At 41.3% G+C, this 21,145-nt stretch overlaps 1 protein-coding gene across 1 annotated transcript in view; it reads right to left on the minus strand.

Moving 5' to 3' along the window:
- Positions 1-20,945, minus strand: part of LOC138982592 (hematopoietically-expressed homeobox protein hhex-like) — a 29,633-nt gene extending 8,688 nt beyond the window's left edge. The window contains exon 1 of the mRNA XM_070355918.1: positions 18,797-20,945. Within this exon, the coding sequence (XP_070212019.1) occupies positions 18,797-19,457 (661 nt within the window). The 5' untranslated portion in view covers positions 19,458-20,945. The remainder of the gene's footprint in view (positions 1-18,796) is intronic.
- Between the last annotated feature and the right edge of the window lie 200 nt (positions 20,946-21,145).

The following is a 21,145-nucleotide window of genomic DNA, read 5'->3' on the forward strand; positions in this document are numbered from 1 at the left end:
CGTAGCGCTACAGTACATTGGTTTTTCAAAAATAGTGATATCGACACGTAGTTCTATTGAGACGTAGTGATAATGGCACGTGTGAATTGTGGCAATAGCACTACGTGCCGATAGCACTACTGTTTTTGGCAATTTGTGTCGATAGCACTACAGAAAATAGCGCAAACGATACGTAGCACAAATGACACGTAGCGCTAGCGGGACGCACCGGCGAAAAACATGGGAGATAACTCTGTATTCTTATTTTGATAGATTGCGCGCAGTAATTATGCATTCGGTCAGAGAGATATGCCGGCGATGGACCGATGATGATCAGAATGATGACCACATACATGTCCCTAATACGAAACTCCCTATGTATAAGGACGCTTTAGGAGGAAGCATGCTCGTGTTTCTATTCCCACCGAGCTCTAGATTATACAAGAATAACCGTGTCTCCAGTCAGGATGAGGGCAGTGTTGACTAATGTCAACGCGAATGAAGACCTTGTACGCGGAATGCTCTTGTCTTTGTCTTTCCATTACTGCCCACAATCAACAGTAGTGTTTATTTCGGCACTTGATGGGATGTTGCGCAAGTCCAGTAAAGCAGCGTTTCCAGCATCCAAAAGTCCATTAAAGTTCACAGGTTGGGGAGTATGGGGGGGAGGGGACATGAGTCACGTGATGAATGCGCGAGGAAGACGGGATACGATGACATTAATGTGGGCCTCAGTAAACACTGAGAGGCTACGCTGCCAGTGTGGATTTTTCAATGCTCCGCCAGAAACTCCGATTTTTCGGAAGCGGAGACATGGATTTGCGGAGAGAGAGTGAGAGTCTAAGGGAGATAACAAATTAAGCGGCCGAGAGCGAGTTGTCTCCCTTCCTCACAGCTAATGCATTTTACAAGTAGGCGGGTGGAAGGGAGATGGGCAGTAAAATATGTTGTCAAACAATTTGTCAAATTGTTCGGGAGTCATGTCAGCGAAGAATTAAAGGTTTAGACAGGCACAGACAAGTTTACACGTTTGTCGTGTCTTTCTCAGGAAGGGGGCGTGTGCGAGACTAAAGCCTGGGCGTTAACTGTGAATAATATCCGTCGTAGAAGCAAAATAATAATAAGGCTACATTATATAAAAAGAGAACATCTAGAAGGGAAAAAAACAAACAAGAATAACACATATTGATAAAAGTTTGAAAAAAAATAAAATATAAGAGAAAGAAAGGAGGGAAGAAAGAAAGAAAAGAAAGAAAGGAATGAGAGCAAAAATCCCAACAACAAACAAACAGACAAACACACAAACACAAACCAAACGAAGAGCAGTGTAGGCGTTGGGACTGGAAAAGGTACACGTGTTGCGAACTCATAAGGTTTTCCAACATAATAGTTGTGTACGAAAAACAGTGCGTTTCCATTTTTTTCTTTTCTTGATGTTGTTAGTTCTTGTATTTTTTTCTTCTTAATAATTTTTTTGGGGGAGGGGGAGGGGGAGGGGGACAGGTAATAAACTCTGTCGTGGAGAGCCAAATTTCAACTCTTTAATTGGAAACATTTCCTACAAGAACATAAAGCTGGTACGCCTCAGCTTGGAAGCAGCATGCCACACTGAGTGACTCATGATAAATGTTCTGGTATTTCGTGTGCGCATTACCAGAGAAGCTTTGAAAAGTCAACAAGTACGTAGAGAATGTTTACTCCATGTCAAGAAGAGAACAGTTTGATTCAATGCTAAACCTGAGGAATAAAAATAACGAAACCAACGACAAATCGCTTCAGCTTTCCACAAACTACTCTGTATCAGTCGACAGCAGTAATACCTTACAGATGAATAGCAACAATGCCAAACGGACATAACAAGAACTCAGGGTGAAGGTATTCGGAAGGTATATACAGGTACGCTGTGTATAGGTCCAGATAAGCCAAAACGCCAGAGAAGTGGAACAAACGGAGCAATAGGAATAACACCAAATCACCGGAGATCAGCAGGACCCTCGAATCGGCGGAAGATAAGTTCATGAGAACGACCACACAGGTCGTCTGCAGAAAAATGGAGGAAATCGACCCAGTAGCGTGTCAACACGAACAAATCCTTTTATCGACGATAGATAGCCATCAATCTTTCCAAGGGAGACTACTGCGAGGACCTTAACTCCGGCTCTCTTACCGCGGAGACTCAAAAGTTAATCTCGGCTCCCGAACAACGGTCACTTCAAACTTATTGATAGTCGGGTTGAAATGGCCGCGATTGACACCGAAATGCCGATTAATGACCAAATTTGTAAGCTATGTACACTCATAGAGAAAGGATTGTTTATTTGATGCCATTTGACGGGCTTTTGTGGATCACGTTTCTATAGCTGAGTCTCGATAGGCGGAGGTTTCCGTGGGGTTGATCGCTCCAAGGTGAAATTTGTTAACGGCTGAGCGAGGATTTCTGTCCGTTACCCGATATCGTCTGCTTGAGATTTCTACAAGAAACAATTTGGATGAAATGAAAATTAGATTATCGGTCGTAAATCTTGACTACTTTTCTACGTTGCTAAGATTGCTGGTTTTGTTTTGCCGAGCAAACTGCAAGTGTCGCAGAAAGCATAACGTACATTAGACAAAATCTGTTTGCAAATCGGCTTTCAGCAAAATAAATGTTTGATGCAGTACGTCTCTGAACGGCAGCAGCGTGTAGATTATTCGTTGCGCGGCTACTAAAAGGCACGCGCTCAGAACATGCATAGAACCCCGGCTTCTGCATTATCATTTGATTTACTCAGTGACGCGATCTCCTGAGTTACTCAAGTTTCAAGGCTATTGTAGGTAGTTGGTGCCGATTCCAGACGACCATCCTGTTATGTGATTGTTACTTTTCGAAATTCAGAAAAAGAAAATATGTACTTTGATATTCCCTTTATAAGTGCTTGGCTGATTGCAAGCTTCCAGGTTGTTTAAAGTTCCCCCCCTCCCCTCCCCCCCTTCAAAGGAAAGTTCTCATTGAATCTCAATCAAACTACACATGTCACACTGCTTTGCTCAATATACTCTACGTCATAATAATAATGGACACTAATATTAATTAACTCAACAAACGGCAATTGTCTACCCTCTAACCTCTAGATGTGGTTGTTTTTCTGCTGCATGATGGCGTCACAAGTTATTCCAACCAAGAAACCAAATGTTGACACGAAAGAACAAATGTGGTAGTATTTGTTACAAAAAATTACAAGATTGGGACTTTCTGTCCTACAGGCTAGTAGAAAGAGAAAAGACCAGAAAAAGGAGGGGAGAGGTGCCAACCAAACCACCGGGGTTGGGGGGGAAGAGTCACATTGTGCTGACTGCAGTCTGTGTTTCTGGTATCTGTACCTCTTGTTTCAGCTTGTTTCTTTAAAGGTGATGTACGTAACATTCACCACTGTTACTATCCGTTTGCGGCGAATGCCCTTTAAAGCGGACACTGTCACTTTAATAACTAGCGATGGTGATATAATCACGCGGGCCATTGACCAAGAGCAGCAAGAAGGTGTCCTCCCTATCGTGTCCTCTGGCTCAAGTCCTGGCCCCTCGTGTCTCAAGACGCTGAAGCACGTTGTTTTATAGCTGCCCGCTGTCGCGCTAAGTGCGTCTCTGAGAATGTAGCGTGTGCCAGCAATTCAAACACGATGAGTCGAGTGCCCCAGTTATGTTCCTACTACAGTGCCCCACATCCCCCTTAACCCCCCCCCCACACACACACACCGCAATTTAAAACTCCCTCCATTTTCAGACTCTGTTTTCTCAAATTCTCTGTTCACTAGCTTTGCAAATTTAACCCCCATTTTAAAACTCCCTTTTTGTTAAGCCTTGATTTTCATCCGATTATTGGCGATCTTAAAATTCCACACTGTATGTGGAACTCGGGTCTACTTTCACCTCATACGATGGTTTCTTGGTAACGGAGGGAAGGGAGTTGCAAAGGACAATATAGCCTCTGGTTGTCTTGGTAAACGTTGTTTTGAATGTGTTCGAAATTGGTTGATCAGTGCTGTTGTTATATTTGAGGTGTTCTCTGTCTCATATTAGGAAATAAAACTACTTAACATGTTTTGGAAGATTACGTTTACCGTACGAAACAATCAGTTTCGTCTTTCAAATTTATTGACGTTTTCCTCCAGATTTTGCAATTAACTTGCTTAATTATAATGATTGATATGTGACGGATTGACTGATTGATTCGATGTTGATTCCACTATGTCACAGGCGACTGTCTGTGGACATTTTAAGCTTTGCGGCTTTTTAAAAGCAACCTTTGTTTAAAAACGTCTTGAGCGCTACTCGCCGTATCAGATGGCGGCATGTGATGGTTCAAACATGCGCCAATATCCACCCACGCAGCTTTTGTTCCAAAACTCAAACACAGCTTCGTGGTACAGCACTCAACCACAGCCGGGAAAACCCCGCAGCCCCATACATATATATATAGTGTAATTGCTTTGTGTCTAAATCAACCAGCAACAACGGCAAACCACTGGCCAAAACAATTGTCCCTGGTCTCTTCAAGCCTTCGGGCGATCAGGTTACCCACAATACAAAGGCCGATTTCTTCTGGCTCAAGTGCGTCTCCTCAGCCTATCGCCCCTCAGCACAACTGCAACGGTTCCGCTCCAGCTTCATTACGTCCAGTGCTCATTAAAGGCAGACACTTCCGCAGCGCTTCAAGTGCCCCCTTTCACGAGCACCGTAATACGGACGTGTGTGGAGGCCCTTGGTGCCCGGTACTGCATGCTTGGCTCGCAATCAGTCCCCAACCACACGACAATTGTAAGAACAACAACAATTAACTCGACAGCGCGCGATGATGATAAGAACAAAAGCGCGCGACCCTGGTAGGAACAACAGACAACGGTCGACAAGGGGTCCAGATTGTAAAGATTTCAAGATCTTATTTTCAGGTTTTGGGTCTCAGGGGTTTTAAAAACCAAATTAGCAAAACTTAACATACATCAAACACAAACGATGTGACGTTATCGCCACAGTCGAAAAAAATGATGAATAATAAACAGCACCTTACGATGGTAGAAATATCAATCTATAAGGGTCACCAAGCAACAAGTTTTGACTTCACTCAGCTAAACAATAACGTCTACCGAGTCATCTTGTTTTTGACACTGTCAATATACTTTTCTGTAAATTCATTTCTATTCAGAGGCGGCCGTAGGCCTACAGGGGCTTTGGTCCAAAATTCTGGGTGATATGTTTCTTGGCACGAAGCACACAGTCCTGGAACTGAAGAGGTAGGCCTGCGGGGTACGGGGAAGAGCCTTTGTTTTAGACGCTTCAAACTGAAGTCCGGTACGGAATTAGAACACCATAACACTATAAAAATATGATTATTCTTATTAAACCCTCATAAGTCTTTACTTCCCTCGGTCTGTTCGTTTCCTTGGAATACCCTTACGCCCACGATTGCTGAACCATCTGTGACGGAAATTCCCACGGAAACAGAAACGTGTGGTTTGTCCGCGCCAACTGTGGGTTTGTGATTTTGTAAAATTAAAATAAAGTGCGCATAAAACTTTTTGTGTGATTTGCCTGCGGTGAGGGTGAATTTGTGAATTTGATTTTTTTGCAAGTGCACGAAAACATCATGTGATTTTCTCGCGGTAACTGAGTTTGTGAATTTACACAATAAAAAAGATGCATGTACCTTTTTAAAAACGCACGAAGGTGAACTCAAAACAGTAACCAGTATCGACTGATTGACGGTTGGGTGGGTGGATGGATGGATGAATGAATAGGTAATTGAATAGGTGAATGGTGGATGGATGGATATACCGAACCAGTTCTTTGAGTTTGATACGTATTACATGTTACTTGTTTAAAGTCACGTTCCTAACATAGCTACAGAGACAGAGACACTGCGTTCCAAGCGTAGTCTTATTCCATCCGGAGATATCCGTAACAAAAGAATGCACACAATAACACGCTCTTACGTTATTTGAAGCCAATGGGGCTGCATTCACATTCAGCTGTCTCATCACCCTCAGACACGATTCGGTATTGGGTTGCTCACTGCATATAATTATGGCAAAGTTAGCATGCCACAGAAAGACGCGCGTTTCTGGCTGAAGAAGATAAGTGCTTGAAATGAGAGAAAAGTCAAGATGCTATAGAGAAGGGTCAGAACTTGGTCCGTGTATCTTGCATCTGCATAGTTACACATTTAATTACTTGTATGTGATGGGCTTCTCACTTCTTATTCTCTTTTTTGGGGTCCTTCTTTTTCTTTTATGTCTTGTTTGTTTTGGCCCTCCGATTCTGACAGGGTGTAGTGCAAAAAAACCCACGAGTGTCCGTGAACAGAAATTATTCATTGTTTTGAAATTGATTTGAAACTTGATCAAACGACGGTTCAGAATAGTGCTCGTCTTCAAGCTTCTGTAGTACTAATGAAAGAAAAGCATAAACCTCAAGCACACAGTTTTCAATGTGTGTGTTTGTTATTGTTGTTGTTGTTGTTGTTGTTGTTTTTAATTTTCTTTACACAGCGCCCTCATTCTTCAGCTTACTCGGCGAAATGGTACTAACACTTTCGGAATTGAAACACTTATGTTGGCGAACAGGTAACTTTAGCTTCATTCTTCTTTGTTTGTTGTTCTTTGGGGTAATAACAGCGTAGGTTACTGCGCGTGAGTTTGTTTACTTATTTGTTTCTTTGTTCATGTGTTTGTTTGTTTGTGTGTTTGTGTGTATGGTCGATGAGTTAATGGGATTAATCCTCCACTTAGGCAACCGCATTCCGTACGGGCCAATCGCGTTTCCACAATCATTTTCCACAAAAACAAAGTCATATCCATACTAAGCAAAAGTCCGTTGTGTAATAAAGTTCCAGTTGTATTGCAGCCATAACAGGTCACCGTAGCCCATAATGTCATTCCGCATATTTTTAGAGCTAAGATTTAAGAACGGAACTGCTGATAATCCCGAATGCTAAAGTGGATGGCCGGACACGGATAAGCTCATGCATTACTGTCTCCTCCGACCATCCCACATTCTTTATTTCACTGCTATGTGAGCCAAGGCAAATGATTCCCCGCATTGATAGAAATACTTTTAACTTGTACTGGATACGCCGCAAACGCTTTCTATTCTTTGAGTCTCAGCCTTCTGAATTGTCAATGATGACTTTAATAATTCTTCTTCTTCTTCTGCGTTCGTGGGCTGAAACTCCCACGTACACTCGTGTTTTTTGCACGAGTGGAATTGTACGTGTATGACCGTTTTTTACCCCGCCATTTAGGCAGCCATACGCCGTTTTCGGAGGAAGCATGCTGGGTATTTTCGTGTTTCTATAATCCACCGAACTCTGACATGGATTACAGGATCTTTTTCGTGCGCACTTGGTCTTGTGCTTGCGTGTACACACGGGGGTGTTCGGACACCGATGAGAGTCTGCACACAAAGTTGACTCTGAGAAATAAATCTCTCGCCGAACGTGGGGACGAACTCACGCTGACAGCGGCCAACTGGATACAAATCCAGCGCGCTACCGACTGAGCTACATGCCCGCCGCTTTAATAATTAAACTGACAATTGTCTTCATCATGATACGACTTGACTTGGAATTTGAAATACGAGAAGTACACTATTAAATTATCAAGCAAATTATAGATTCATTTTCATAGAGTGTATCAATATTACGAAAATAATTGAAGAACAATTATCCTCACTCTTCACATAAAGTAATGAGGCTGCTGATTTTTGGTATTTGTCTAAGTGATAGGAGTATGCTGTTATCTCATGACAAAGCTGGTAACAAATCGGTGTTGAATTATGAGATCGTTTACCCGAGAGAGAGAGAAGGCAGCTTTTAATATTTTAGGTCCTTCAAATCTGTGTTGGTCATCCCAGGGAGAGCCTACAGACAAAAAGCACGGAGCAAATTTGGGAGAGTGGACAGGGAAGGTAGCATTCAATGTTAGGGTCCTTCAAATATTCTCTTGGTCATACCAGGAATAACGTACTGACAAAAAGCAGAGAGCACTTTTTGTTCAGCGGGATAGAAGTGGGAGCTTTTACGTCAATAAGAAGTCCTCGTTGGGATTCTGTAATTCGATTGTAATCTCCTATACCCTCAGCCACAAGTTATTCTACATCCCAGACCACCCAACAGCCAACCAGCCAGCCAGCCTGCCAGCCGACATTGCAGGACCTCGAATGGGGAGTCAACGGTAAAGCAAACGACGATGTTCACGGTAATCCCCCGGACCGGTAGCGGAGGTGTCATCGGCACGAGAGCCGCGTGTCACCGTCTCCCCCAACACCCGGGGTACCGCGCAATGTGACCGCGGGGGGAACGACGGGGGGAACGACACCCACGCGAGCTTCAGATAAGCGCCTAGTGACAGAGTGAGGGACACTGCATGAACACGAGCACGAGCTGCTCGGCTGTAGGTGACAGTCTACGGACGAACGCTATCTCCTGCATTTAGCACCGAGAGTTATTAGTGAAGATTAGAAAGGTTTCTTCTAACCGAGAATCCAAAACAAGATAGGTTAGTGAATAATACGCTTTAGAAAAAATATCATGCAAAACACCTGTTGTTGGCTTTGTATGTGGGTTTTTTCCCCCCTTGAACTGACAGGTTATTGAATAGGACGCTTCAGGAAATACAACGCAAAACAATTCTTGTGTATCGTATTTCATTTATTAAACATTCAACCTGACTAACTTTTGTATTATTATTAATTTATTAATTCTCTTTTACGGCAGGCTGTTTCGGATCTAATGTTGTAGAGCTCTGGCACTGTTTTGTCTAAATAAAGAGTCTTGAATATTTGTAAAACCATCAAGATTGCCCAGGGAATTCTCAACCTTTATGGAGGATTCACATCTCCTCCAAAATAATCATATTATCATGTTATTGTGAAAAGCCTAGAATTTTGGAAGAAATGAAATTACTGACAATCAGATTCAACTTCTGTGACCAAGTTTTTTGTTGCATTAAAACGCTTGCAAAAAAGAAACCAAAATTTCGGAAAATATTATTTGCACGTTCCGACATAATATTTCGTATTTTTCGTTGACAGACAAATGCGGTTGACAAAAAGATAGAAATACACGTTGAGATCCTACAGACAGGTTCACTCAAATATTCTGCAAAGAACAATACCGAATATATACAACCATATTAATGGACCACAACAAACTATCCTCCAGATTGAGTACTAGGGTTGTCTTTGACTTTGGCGTCGAGAGACGCATAGCAAGCGACGCCAGGCGTCAGGAACGTGAAGACAACGGGCAAACATGGCGGCGCCTTCAGTGGGAAACAAGCCCATAGATAGGAACAACATTGCAGGTATTCTGTAAGAACTCGGGGGTTATGACTATGAGCTTGATGCTTGTCGGCAGAGGGAGTTAAATACTCACTTACTATTTCAGTGCTGACTAGATAGTCACTTGCTATCTTACTACTCACTAAATAGTCACTAACTACGTGGCCCTGACGTGTGCGCATTCCCTTGTAGCTGGACTCCCTAAAATTCCTCTTCCCTCCCTTACCACGTTCCACTCTTGAGTCATTAATACACATGAAATAATAATAATCACCAAATTCCGTATAAAGCTAGCGAACTCTTATAAGCGTATTTAACAAATATTGTTAACATCTTGACCTCTTCATACAGATTGTGCCATAGTTTGAATTTCGTGCTTCAAATATATGAATAACAAAAAACATCATCTGGAGTGCCCTCGCGTTTTTAATAAATACCCATTTATACCGTGCATTTCCACATCAAAAATTTGAATTTTGTTTTTCAGATGGAACATAACTTACAGACAAACTTGTGTTGTTGTAGTTTTTGCTTTGTCAGTTTGCTTGTATTTGTTTTTTTGTTTTGTTTAATATCTGTAGTTTTATTTTTGTATTATGTCTGTTTTGTACTGTATCTTGTGTGTCTTTGAGTCTTGATGTTGCAATTGTGCACGTTGTTCGACGATGTTTTTGATAAATAGTGTAATTACTCACAGACCCCCCCCCCCCCCCCCGAACCATCCCACAGGCCTTAAGAGAACGTAAAACTTCTTAAGTAAGCCATCCACGCCTTCCCCCCTCCCCAGTCACTAACATACATACACTAAATGGAAATATACTCCATCTTCTCACAGACTCCAGATTACAACCGAACAATACTGTAAGGATTCCCAGCGTAATAAACCTGTGAGAAGTTTAAACAGCAGTTCGACAAATTTCAATGTCCATACTTCAGGCTGCCAATGACCACCTAAAGTGTGCACGGTAAAGATCAATTTTTATTGACTTTCGATAAAATGACACGTCGATATCGCGTATTACGGGCTTCCCGAAATGACCATTTACCGCCACTTCCGCCCAATTCTCACCGGAAGTGGAGGATGTTAACCTGCCCGAGAAGAAGGCACACGAACACTTTGAGAAGTTGTGACGTTAGAATTGAAGTTGTTACTTTTCCCTACAGCTTGCTGCCTACAACCGCTTTACTCGTTGTTTAGGCAACAGTCGCATGAAGCGCAAAGTGATAACTCTGGTATTTATCTTTAAACTGTAGTACATTTTTCTTTTTGGTCGCGAATATAATTGGCCTCTGGTTTGTAACATACTTTTCTCTAGGGATAAGAAAGTACAACAATAATTGAACATTATTTCCTGGAAGGGTCGGTGAATCAGTTTTAGTATTGCGCCTGTTACAACAAGAGTGAAATCGAACTAATCGGGGTTTTTTTTCAGTGCAGCGCAGTTGACATCACCTTCGGAACAAGTCTTTTTATTATGAACTGGGATCATATGATTTACAAACCACATGCCGCAACTCTCAAAAAATCACGATAGCTTCACTTTATTACCTTTTGGGGAGACCTGCATGAGTCTCTGAATCAGCCAATCAGAAGAGCCCCCCGTCTATCCCCATCACCATTTTTTTTTGTGCGGCACACAAATAATAGCCTCTCAAAAAACTCTAACTGATGAAGAAATTAATTACTGTCAAAAGCTCCAAGTTTGTCAATAAGGGCCGTTATCGCTGTTTGTGGTGCATTAGCTGCGACATGCGATTGCTGATAAATTGTCAACAACTCTCCCTCTCCGCATCTGTCGGCAGTCTCAATTGGCAATTCATTTTGCTGTCTGCAAATCTTGGCGTTTTCTTGACTATACCTCCCGCATACCCCTCCTACCCGCCTCGTCCCTCTCTGTCTCTGTCTCCTTCTCTCCCTCCAGCCTCCCTCCAGCCTCCCTCCCTCCCTCTACCCCGTCCGCCTTCCTGTCACCGTTATTTCTCTCTCTGATGTGTGGATGAGTTTGTGTGTGTGTGTCTCTCTCTCTCTCTCTCTCTCTCTCTCTCTTTCTCTCTCTCTTTCTCTCTGTCTCTTTCTCTGTCTCTCTCTGCCTCTCTTTGCCTCTCTCTGTCTCTCTCTGTCTCTGTCTCTGTCTCTGTCTCTCTCTCTCTCTCTCTCTCTCTCTCTCTCTCTCTCTCTCTCTCTCTCTCTCTCAGAAATGCATTATCTGTATGCAGAAATGCATAATCATAAAAGATCCAAGGAAATGCTCAAGTTCCCATTCAGGTGTCAACGTTTCACATTTTGCACCGTTCATAAGATTAATTTTAATTAATAATTTGTGAAATTACTTAGATTTTAAAACAATAACTTTTTACCCCTATTTGCATATTTGAGTTTCTTTTTTTAGCGTATGAAATGTTACAAAAGGTGAGAGCACGGATGTGCCTATTCGGTCTTTAGTTATCTCTAATAAGAGCATCAGCGTGTAAGGTAAGACAATTAATTAGGAGGAGCTTGGATGGGAACTGGGTGGAGTCGCTGAATAGAGGAAATATGAAATGAAAATGTTGACACCTTTAAAACATTTAAAAACAAGTCGCGTAAGGCGAAAATACAACATTTAGTCAAGCTGTCGAACGCACAGAATGAAACTGAACGCAATGCAATTTTTCAGCAAGACCGTATACTCGTAGCATCGTCAGTCCACCGCTCGCGGCAACGGCAGTGAAATTGACAAGAACAGCGGGGTAGTAGTTGCGCTGAGAAGGAAAGCACGCTTTTCTGTACCTCTCTTCGTTTTAACTTTCTGAGCGTGTTTTTAATCCAAACATATCATATCTATATGTTTTTGGAATCAGGAACCGACAAGGAATAAGATGAAAGTGTTTTTAAATTGATTTCGAAAATTTAATTTTGATCATAATTTTTATATTTTTAATTTTCAGAGCTTGTTTTTAATCCAAATATAACATATTTATATGTTTTTGGAATCAGAAAATGATAAATAAGATGAACGTAAATGTGGATCGTTTTATAAAATATGGTGTTTTTTTACAATTCAGATTTTTAATGACCAAAGTCATTAATTAATTTTTAAGCCACCAAGCTGAAATGCAATACCGAAGTCCGGCCTTTGTCGAAGATTGCTTGGCCAAAATTTCAATCAATTTGATTGAAAAATGAAGGTGTGACAGTGCCGCCTCAACTTTTACAAAAAAAACGGATATGACGTCATCAAAGGTATTTATCGAAAAAAAGAAAAAAACGTCCAGGAATATCATTCCCAGGAACTCTCATGTAAAATTTCATATAGATCGGTCCAGTAGTTTAGTCTGAATCGCTCTACACAAACACACAGACAGACAGACAGACACACAGACACACAGACACACAGACACACACACACACACACACACACACACACACACACACACACACACACACACACACACACACACATACACCACGACCCTCGTCTCGATTCCCCCTCTATGTTAAAACATTTAGTCAAAACTTGACTAAATGTACAAAAAAAGAGACGTACAACTACCCCCCGCGGGTTAGGGGGAGTCCCATATTGGTTGGGACTAGAAAGAATTTACCCGATGCTACCCAGCATGTCGTAAGAGGCGACTAACGGTTCTGTTTCTTCTCTTCTTTTGTCTTATTTCTGCCTTACCAGTCCTTTCACCTATATTTCCTTCCAAGAAAACTCTCCCTACTATTCCCTGCAGTTTTCCAATTCTTTTCTTGTTGTCTTATTTCTACCTGACTGGATCCATCACCTTTATTTCACTTACCAAAAGTCTTCTTTTCCACATCCTTATTTCTCTGCACCCCGCATGTCGTATGAGGCGACTAACGGATTCTGTTTCTCCTTTAACCCTTGTTAAGTGGTTCTTGTATAGAATATAGTCAATGTTTGTAAAGATTTTAGTCAAGCAGTATGTAAGAAATGTTTAGTCCTTTGTACTGGAAACTTGCATTCTCCCAGTAAGGTCATATATTGTACTACGTTGCAAGCCCCTGGAGCAATTTTTTGATTAGTGCTTTTGTGAACAAGAAACACTTAACAAGTGGCTCTATCCCATCTCCCCCCTTTCCCCTATCCCATCTCCCCCTTTCCCTCGTCGCGATATAACCTTCGTGGTTGAAAACGACGTTAAACACCAAATAAAGAAATAAAGAAAGACGTACAACTCATTTACTGCATGCCTACGTAGGAAACAGAAATCCCCTGTGGGTGTAAGTAAAGTACACGTCACATACATTAAGAAAATTAATGAATGAATAACTAAATAAGTGAGTAACAAAATAATTTGAATCATAAATAAATAACTAAATAGATAGATAAATATATAAATAAATAAATAAATAAATCAATAAACAAATCAATAAATAGTTCAATAAATAAATCAATAAATAGATAAATTCATATATTAATAAATAAACCAATAAAATAAATAAAAATGAATAAAAAATAAATTAAAAAATAAGAAGAAAAAAAGCTAATCAGTTACGACGCTGCAGAATATTACCAAACCAAACAAAACACTATCGGACTCACGCAAGCATGTAGCTAGAACTTTGCATTGTTCTATCCCAGCAACAGAAACCCTATAAAGTGGACGTGGTTGTGCGACCCAATGAACAAAACAAGAGAAGAAAAGAACGTTGTGGGTGGTTCTTGTCGTCAGAAGCAGATACTGGCCAAATTGGGGACAGGATGGAGGGTGACGAATGACCTAAGAGTTAGGTGTTCGGACAGAGTTAGGGGGCCCGGTAGCTCAGTTGGTAGAGCACTGGACTTGTGATCGAAAGGTCGCAGGTTCGAATTCGGGCCCAGGGACGGAAGCCATGTCCCACCCCCGTGTCATCACAATGGCACGTAAAAGACCTTGGTCATTCTGCCATAAGTGCAGGTGGCTGAATACACCTAAACACGCAGACACCTGGGTAGCGCGACTCCGTTGCTGCTAGCTTTCCACTGGGAGGAAGCGACCCGAATTTCCCAGCGATGGGACAATAAAGTAATGAGAAATGAGAAATGAGAGAACAAGCAGATGGTCAACTCAGTGTTGTTCTCCATTGCCTTCGCGGCAGTGGTCAAGCAAAAAATGACTCATTGACTATTCGGGTTTAACGTCTTCTCCGGACAGTTGGCCTATTTTGGGACAGGTATTGGTAATACGCTGAAGAAGCATAAATGTTTTGACTAAAGCAAATGGTCGGAGACGCTCTATGGTTACAGCTGGTTAGAATCCATTGCGTTGGCCGCAGTGGTCAAGCAAATTTATTACGAAAGGATCATTGTGTTGGACCTCGGATTGTCTTGTCATCTTTGAATCTAAGATCTTTCAAGTTCTTTGATATTACTCACGCAAGCAGTTGTTCGTTTGTAAAAAGTTGACATGGCTTGAAATCATTTAAAATAAATAAATATGTAACTGTGCTCCTTAGCAAACATTAAAGTAAACCCAAGATACCATGGACTTGTCAGGGGGGGGGGGGGGAGAAAAAGAGAGAGAAAGAGAGAGAGACAGAGACAGACACAGACACAGAGACAGAGACAGAGTAAATTCGTGAAATTAAATCCAACAAACCACGCAAACACAAGATTTAGTCTAAGGTAAACTGACAAAACATTAATCGGCTGACGTTAAAGTCGATTGCCATCAGCGTTCAATTGATATTGTGTGTGTATTGAGCCGAAACCCGAGAACAGTCCAAGTGTAGATAATCATCTTTATTGACTAAGATGGCGCACCTCGGCTTTCTTGAGGGTAATTCAAATAACACGCGGACGCTAGCGTAATGCCGAGCATACAAATTGGTCCATAATGAATACAAATTAATTCTTAAATGAAGGGAGGGGGGAGGATTTAAAATGTTCCAGTTTAATTGAGTTTTTTCTCCCGTTTCATGTACCAATGAAAAAAAGTGATCTCGCCCTTCATTTTTTAATTACGTGTTAGAACACGTGCGACCTTTGACTCTGTGTTTCTCTGTCTGTTTGTTTCTCTGTCTGTCTGTCTGTCTGTCTGTCTGTCTGTCTGTCTGCTATGTATGTATGTGTGTGTGTGTGTGTGTGTGTATGTGTGTGTGTGTGTGTATGTGTGTCTGTGTGTCTGTCTGTCTGTCTGTCTGTCTGTCCGTCTGCCCATTCGCTCACCAGGGACAAAAACAAAACAAAGAAAGAAAGAAAAAAACAAAAAGAAATTAAGAAAGGAAGACAGAAATAATGAACGAAAAAAAGAAAGAAAGGGAAAAAGAAAGAAAGAAAGAAAGAACGAAAAAGAGAACCCATACAAAACGAAAGCATTATACTCATTAAAGGAGAGAAAAACTGCGACACATACCACAACACAGAAGAAGAAAAAAGTCAGTCGGTCAGTTTCACCCTATAACCTAACCGATCACAAACCCGCTCAGTATAATGTGGCAACAGTCCATAGCTCGCCATGTGTGCGGTCTTTGCCTATAGTAGTGTGAGGGCTATTAAATTTTGCTGTTTGACCAGGTCACTTGACGACTTGTCAAATAACTCCCCTCTTTCAGGGCTGAAGACTTGAGAGACCCCGACACTTCTTGCGTCCAAGAGGCAGCTCGATTGCTGTTTTGAGAAACTGAATTAATCATTGTTGTATAGGATTGGTCTGCGGCACTCACTCTCTCTCTCTCTCTCTCTCTCTCTCTCTCTCTCTCTCTCTCTCTCTCTCTCTCTCTCTCTCTCTCTCTCTCTCTCTCTCTCTCTCTCTCTCTCCCTCTCTCCCTCTCTCTCTCTCTCTCTTTTATGAAAGACCTCATGAAATTGATTTGGTAACCGTTTACCGCTTTATTTATTGTGTTATTACATTATTGACGTTTTGAATTAATTAATTAATGTATGTCCTTATTTATATGTTCATTCATTCATTTTTTTTTCTTTTTTTTTTTTACTTTGCAAAGAAGTGATTTTACTTGATTCGGGCACATCCTTTCGGGTGTTAGGACAGTAATGCTGGAAAAAATGTTTAAGATATCGAGGGAGCGGCGTTTTTCTTGTAAAGTTTAAATCGCAAACAACAGTATCACATTTAAAAAAACACACACCCACCCATAGATGAGCATGCATTACCACTACTGCTTTCGTTACTCACATTGTGGGCGTTACAATAAAAATAAATCATTTGCAGAAGCAAAATTCCCCGTAATACTCTTTTTATTGGCCTGCTGCATAAAGTTCTTAAAATTGACTCGAACATGATCAAGTTTATATTTTTCATGTTCAAAGTATGAAAGCAAAATAAAATAAATAAATAAATATACATATAAACCAATAAATGAATACAAAAATAAATGAATACAAAAATAAATGAATACAAAAATAAATGAATAAAGAAATAAATGAATATGAATACAAAAATAAATGAATACAAAAATAAATGAATACAAAAAATAAATGAATACAAAAATAAATGAATAAAGAAATAAATGAATAAAGAAATAAATGAATACAAAAATAAATGAATAAAGAAATAAAGAAACAAATAAAGAAAAAAAGAAACTTTATTGACGCATTAATACGGCAGGTAACAAACATTACAATAACTAATTCCCTATTTGTTTTGTTTTGTTGTTGTTGTCATGAGTAGACGGAAAACTTTAGTAGCGGAGAATCAAGAAAGGTAGGTTGTTCGAACGTTTGTTATTGACAACACCATACATTCACAAACGTGAATATAGCGGAGATCAATTTTTAAGAAAATTCCTCTCTTGTACTTAAATGCGCAAACAGTAAAATTATGCTAACCACATTTATTTTTATTTTAGAAACCTCTTTTTGGTATTTTAACTTTGTGAAAATGTATACAGTGCTATCCCAGTTACCGTAAAATGTTAACCTGTTTTCCTTTTCTGTGTGAATTTGACCCTTCATGCAGAAAGAAGTAAAATGATGTAATTAAAATCATTGATACTCCAGTTGGTTCATATGACTCTTCGAAGTTGACATCCACTTGTTTGTTTGTTTTCTGGCTGCTTTTTATTGTTTTGTTTCTATAACTTTTATTTTCGTCTTCTTGTTATTTTCGTATTTATATTTATCTTTTTTTCCTGCACACGAAATTCTGCAACACGTTTCTGGAACAATACTTACACATTTTTATTTTCATTTATCAATGTTTCCTCTTCTACGTATTTTACCTTTGACTTTGTCTTCTTCTTAATATTTTCTTGTATACATTTGTAATTTTATTTGTTGTCTTTTTCCCATTAATTTTGTTTGGGGTGTAATTTTTTTTATAAAACTGTAGTTTTATATATATATATATATATATATATATCTATTTTACTATCCTTTTTGTGTTATTATGCCTACCTTTTATTGACGTGACATATACTGCTGTTTTGGAAATGACACTTTAGGTTACTCTTTTGTTGCATTCATTCGCATTATGTAGTGTGCGTGTTGCTCGTATCAAATCTTATATTTCTTCTTGATTGTGAGTGTTATTCGTATTATTCTGGATTTTATTTTATTGATCTTATATATATAAAAAATTATATTTATATTTTGATCTTATATTTCTGTTTGATTTATTTTATTTTATTCTTTTCCTTAGCTTTTGCTATTGTAGTTGTTCTTTTCAATTGTTTTTGTGTTTACGTTGGTTTGGTTAGTAAGATGGTTAGTTGGTTGTTGTTGGTTTTTGGGTGTTTGGTTTAGTTTATGTTTGTTGTTTGTTTTGTTTTGTTATTTTTGCCTGGGAAATACATTTATTTAAATTTCAGCTAAAGAGCCATTTCCATTATTTGATACGACGTGCACCAAAAAAGAAACATTATTAAAAATTAATAATAATAAGTTAATTTTGTTATTTGGTTAAATTGATTAAAAAAAGTGAAAAAGTAACAAGCAAATAGAGAGAAGAATTCTGGAACTATTGGTAGTTTACTCTGACTTTGTCCTCCAAGAAGTTACAACACAAAGCAATAAACAGACAGAAAAAGTTAAGAAACAGGAATGGCAACAACAAAGTAACAACAACAAAACAACGAAAAAAAGGAGGAAAAAGGCGGAACAATACAAACAACCAAAAACCAACAAGAGCGAAACGAAGGAGATGACGGAAAAACACAACAACAGAAGAACGACAAAAACAAAAGGCAGCAGCCACAACAAGACCAACAACGACCACATTACCGCCATCACACCCACCAACCTTACAACCACCATGCATCATTTTACCACCACTTCCCCACCACCATAATACCGCCATCACACCCACCAACCTTACAACCACCATGCATCATTTTACCACCACCAACACCAACAATGAAACACCGCCACCATACCCTCCAACTATTCTCTTGACATTGCTTCAATCTTTGTGCATTGTAATCGTCCGCCAAATCCTATTTTATACTGTTTTTTTCCCGAGCAACCTCAATAGCATTTTGCTTGTTGTGCTCCTTTGATTTAATCACATGTTAGCGGTATAATTATTTGAAATTCTTGAATAAAACTTGTTTAAGTCGTACCTTTAGCCAGAGCGGAGTGCCTCTCCAGCAGAGAGTAGTGGTCAGCAGGGCGGCCGTAGGGCAGGGCGTACAACTGGTTCATCAGGCCCGGGGGGTAGGCGGCCAGGGGGTGCATGTGGGGGGGAAAGTACCCAGGGCCCATCATGGCAGGCTCGTACAGAGTCAAGGGTTTGAACAACGACGACGGCGAGGGCAGCCCCCCGAATCCCCCGGCCGCTGCTACCGCTGCTGCTGCTGCTGCTGAAGAACTTCCCAAGACGACTCCCGAAGACAGTGATGCTGCTACTGCTGCTGCTGCTGCTGCCGCCGCGGCTGATGCCGGCGCGTTGGCGTGGATGGGGGTTGGTCTGGCTAAGGTCGTCTTGCCCAGGATGTCGTCTATGCGGAACGACGACGACGAGGAGCTGGTGGTGAATGTCGACGATGACAACGACGATGACGACGATGGCGTGAGATGATGGTGGTGTTCTGACGACGGCGGCGATGACGTGATGGAAGGAGGGCTGAGCGCACTACTGTTAACGCTGTGGTTGTTATTGTGCAGGCCGTGGTGGGGATGGTGCTGGGGGTTGGGGTGGCCTGTGGTGGAGACGGGGTAGAGGGCGGAGAGTCCTGAGCCGGGCATCATCCCGTGGGGAAGAGGCTGCGGATGCATCATCATTACCTCAATGGCGCCTCACGCAGTGCGCTTAATTCACAACAAAATTATTGGCAAGCTCTTCCAGACTTCACAATACGAATATGAGCATTCTCCTTTCAAAGGATTTAAGGCCATTCGCCAGCTTACACAATGTCTTTGTGATTGAACTGGCTTCAGACTCATGTACTGAAGTTAAAAGAAACAGTCCCAAATTTCTGGAAACACAAGACGATGGAAGATCCGCAACAGTTGAAGTACTTGCGTTGAATTCGTAGAAGCGACGACAATGACCACAACAATTCTCCAAAATAATTTATTGTAAACGGAGAATTGATTAATTTTGTCACCGTCAATTTATCCTTGAAGTTTTAAAGCAGGTGGGGTTTTTTTGTACAGTATTTATAGTACTACTATAAATTTACTTTTACAAAAATGTGACAACAAGGGAAATAATTTCCCATCACACACCGAAGGTAACCAACAAGTCAGAAAGTGGTGACACTAAATGTTCCCAAACAGTGATGGTGACAACAACCAAGCCACAACAATGAAGCCTGTGTTCACAGTCTTTTCGCTGAGCTGAGAGTGTGAGTAAGGGGCTGCAGCTATATAGTACTACAGTCAGCAGTTAGTTAGTGAGTGAGTGAGTTCCGGACATGAGGTCTCATTATGAAGCGGTGGAGCGGCGAGCACTTCCTATTATTTCCTGCACGGGGCTATCAGCCGACACCACTCGTCGCGTACACCCCTGCTTCGCCTGCTCCTCGAGATACCGCACTGTAACGTGGACACAGGAAACACTGATGAAGGGAGGAGACAAGGGGGGTGGAGGTGAAGGGGGTAGGGGGGGCGGAGATGACCAATGTAGACTCTGAGGTTGTCTCCAAGCTTGTTCACCCCCGGGTTCCAATCCGTTTACTGGACTTCAACGTAGATGAGGAATGGGGAGGGGGAGGTGACTACTGCAGACTCTGAGACTGTCTGCAACCTTGTGAATCACTGGTTCCAATCCGTTCACTGTATCTCAAAAGATGGAGGAGGAAAGGGGAGGAAGAGGTGACCACTGGCACTGCAGACTCTGCCTTTCATGGGACCACACAAGGGGCGTCAGGATTTATCCACTTGGCCACCATCGGCGAACGCAACTTGACAACAGGAGTTGAACGCAGTGGTGGGCAGAAGCAAAAGCGAATGTGATGAAAGAAGGCACAAGAAGGCGAACCCAACAAGAAGTCTTTGATCTGATGAAACAGGCAAAGAAGGCGACCACCAGAAGAAGTCTTGCAGGTGAGCGATGCCGGAACGAGTCGACAGGCGATGACAATAAGAAGACTTGCAACTGGTGATATCACGACCAGAGAGTCCACACAAAACAAGAAGGCGATCCAAAAAGACAGCCCCCTTAGTCAATCACGTGCCAATCAGCTGGTCTAACAAAGTGCCAATGCCTCACCTAGCGAACAGGTAATATCAAAACCTCGGCGACTGCGCGGCGACACTCTGACAGGTGAAACCCAGACTAATGACCAAATGAACGCCTCTTAAGACGGGTCGACGCCGCGCCCTTTTTTCACCTACACTTTTTCTTCTCTCTCTTCGTCTTCTCTCTACAACCAGTGTTGGTGGTCGCGGTTTAGGAAAAAGAAAAAGCCGACAGTGTCTGTCCTCAATGTGATGACAGCGCGCGCGCCGCTTTAGCAGTGCGATAT

This window comes from Littorina saxatilis, linkage group LG12 (assembly GCF_037325665.1).
Source record: "Littorina saxatilis isolate snail1 linkage group LG12, US_GU_Lsax_2.0, whole genome shotgun sequence".
Lineage (NCBI taxonomy): Eukaryota > Metazoa > Mollusca > Gastropoda > Littorinimorpha > Littorinidae > Littorina > Littorina saxatilis.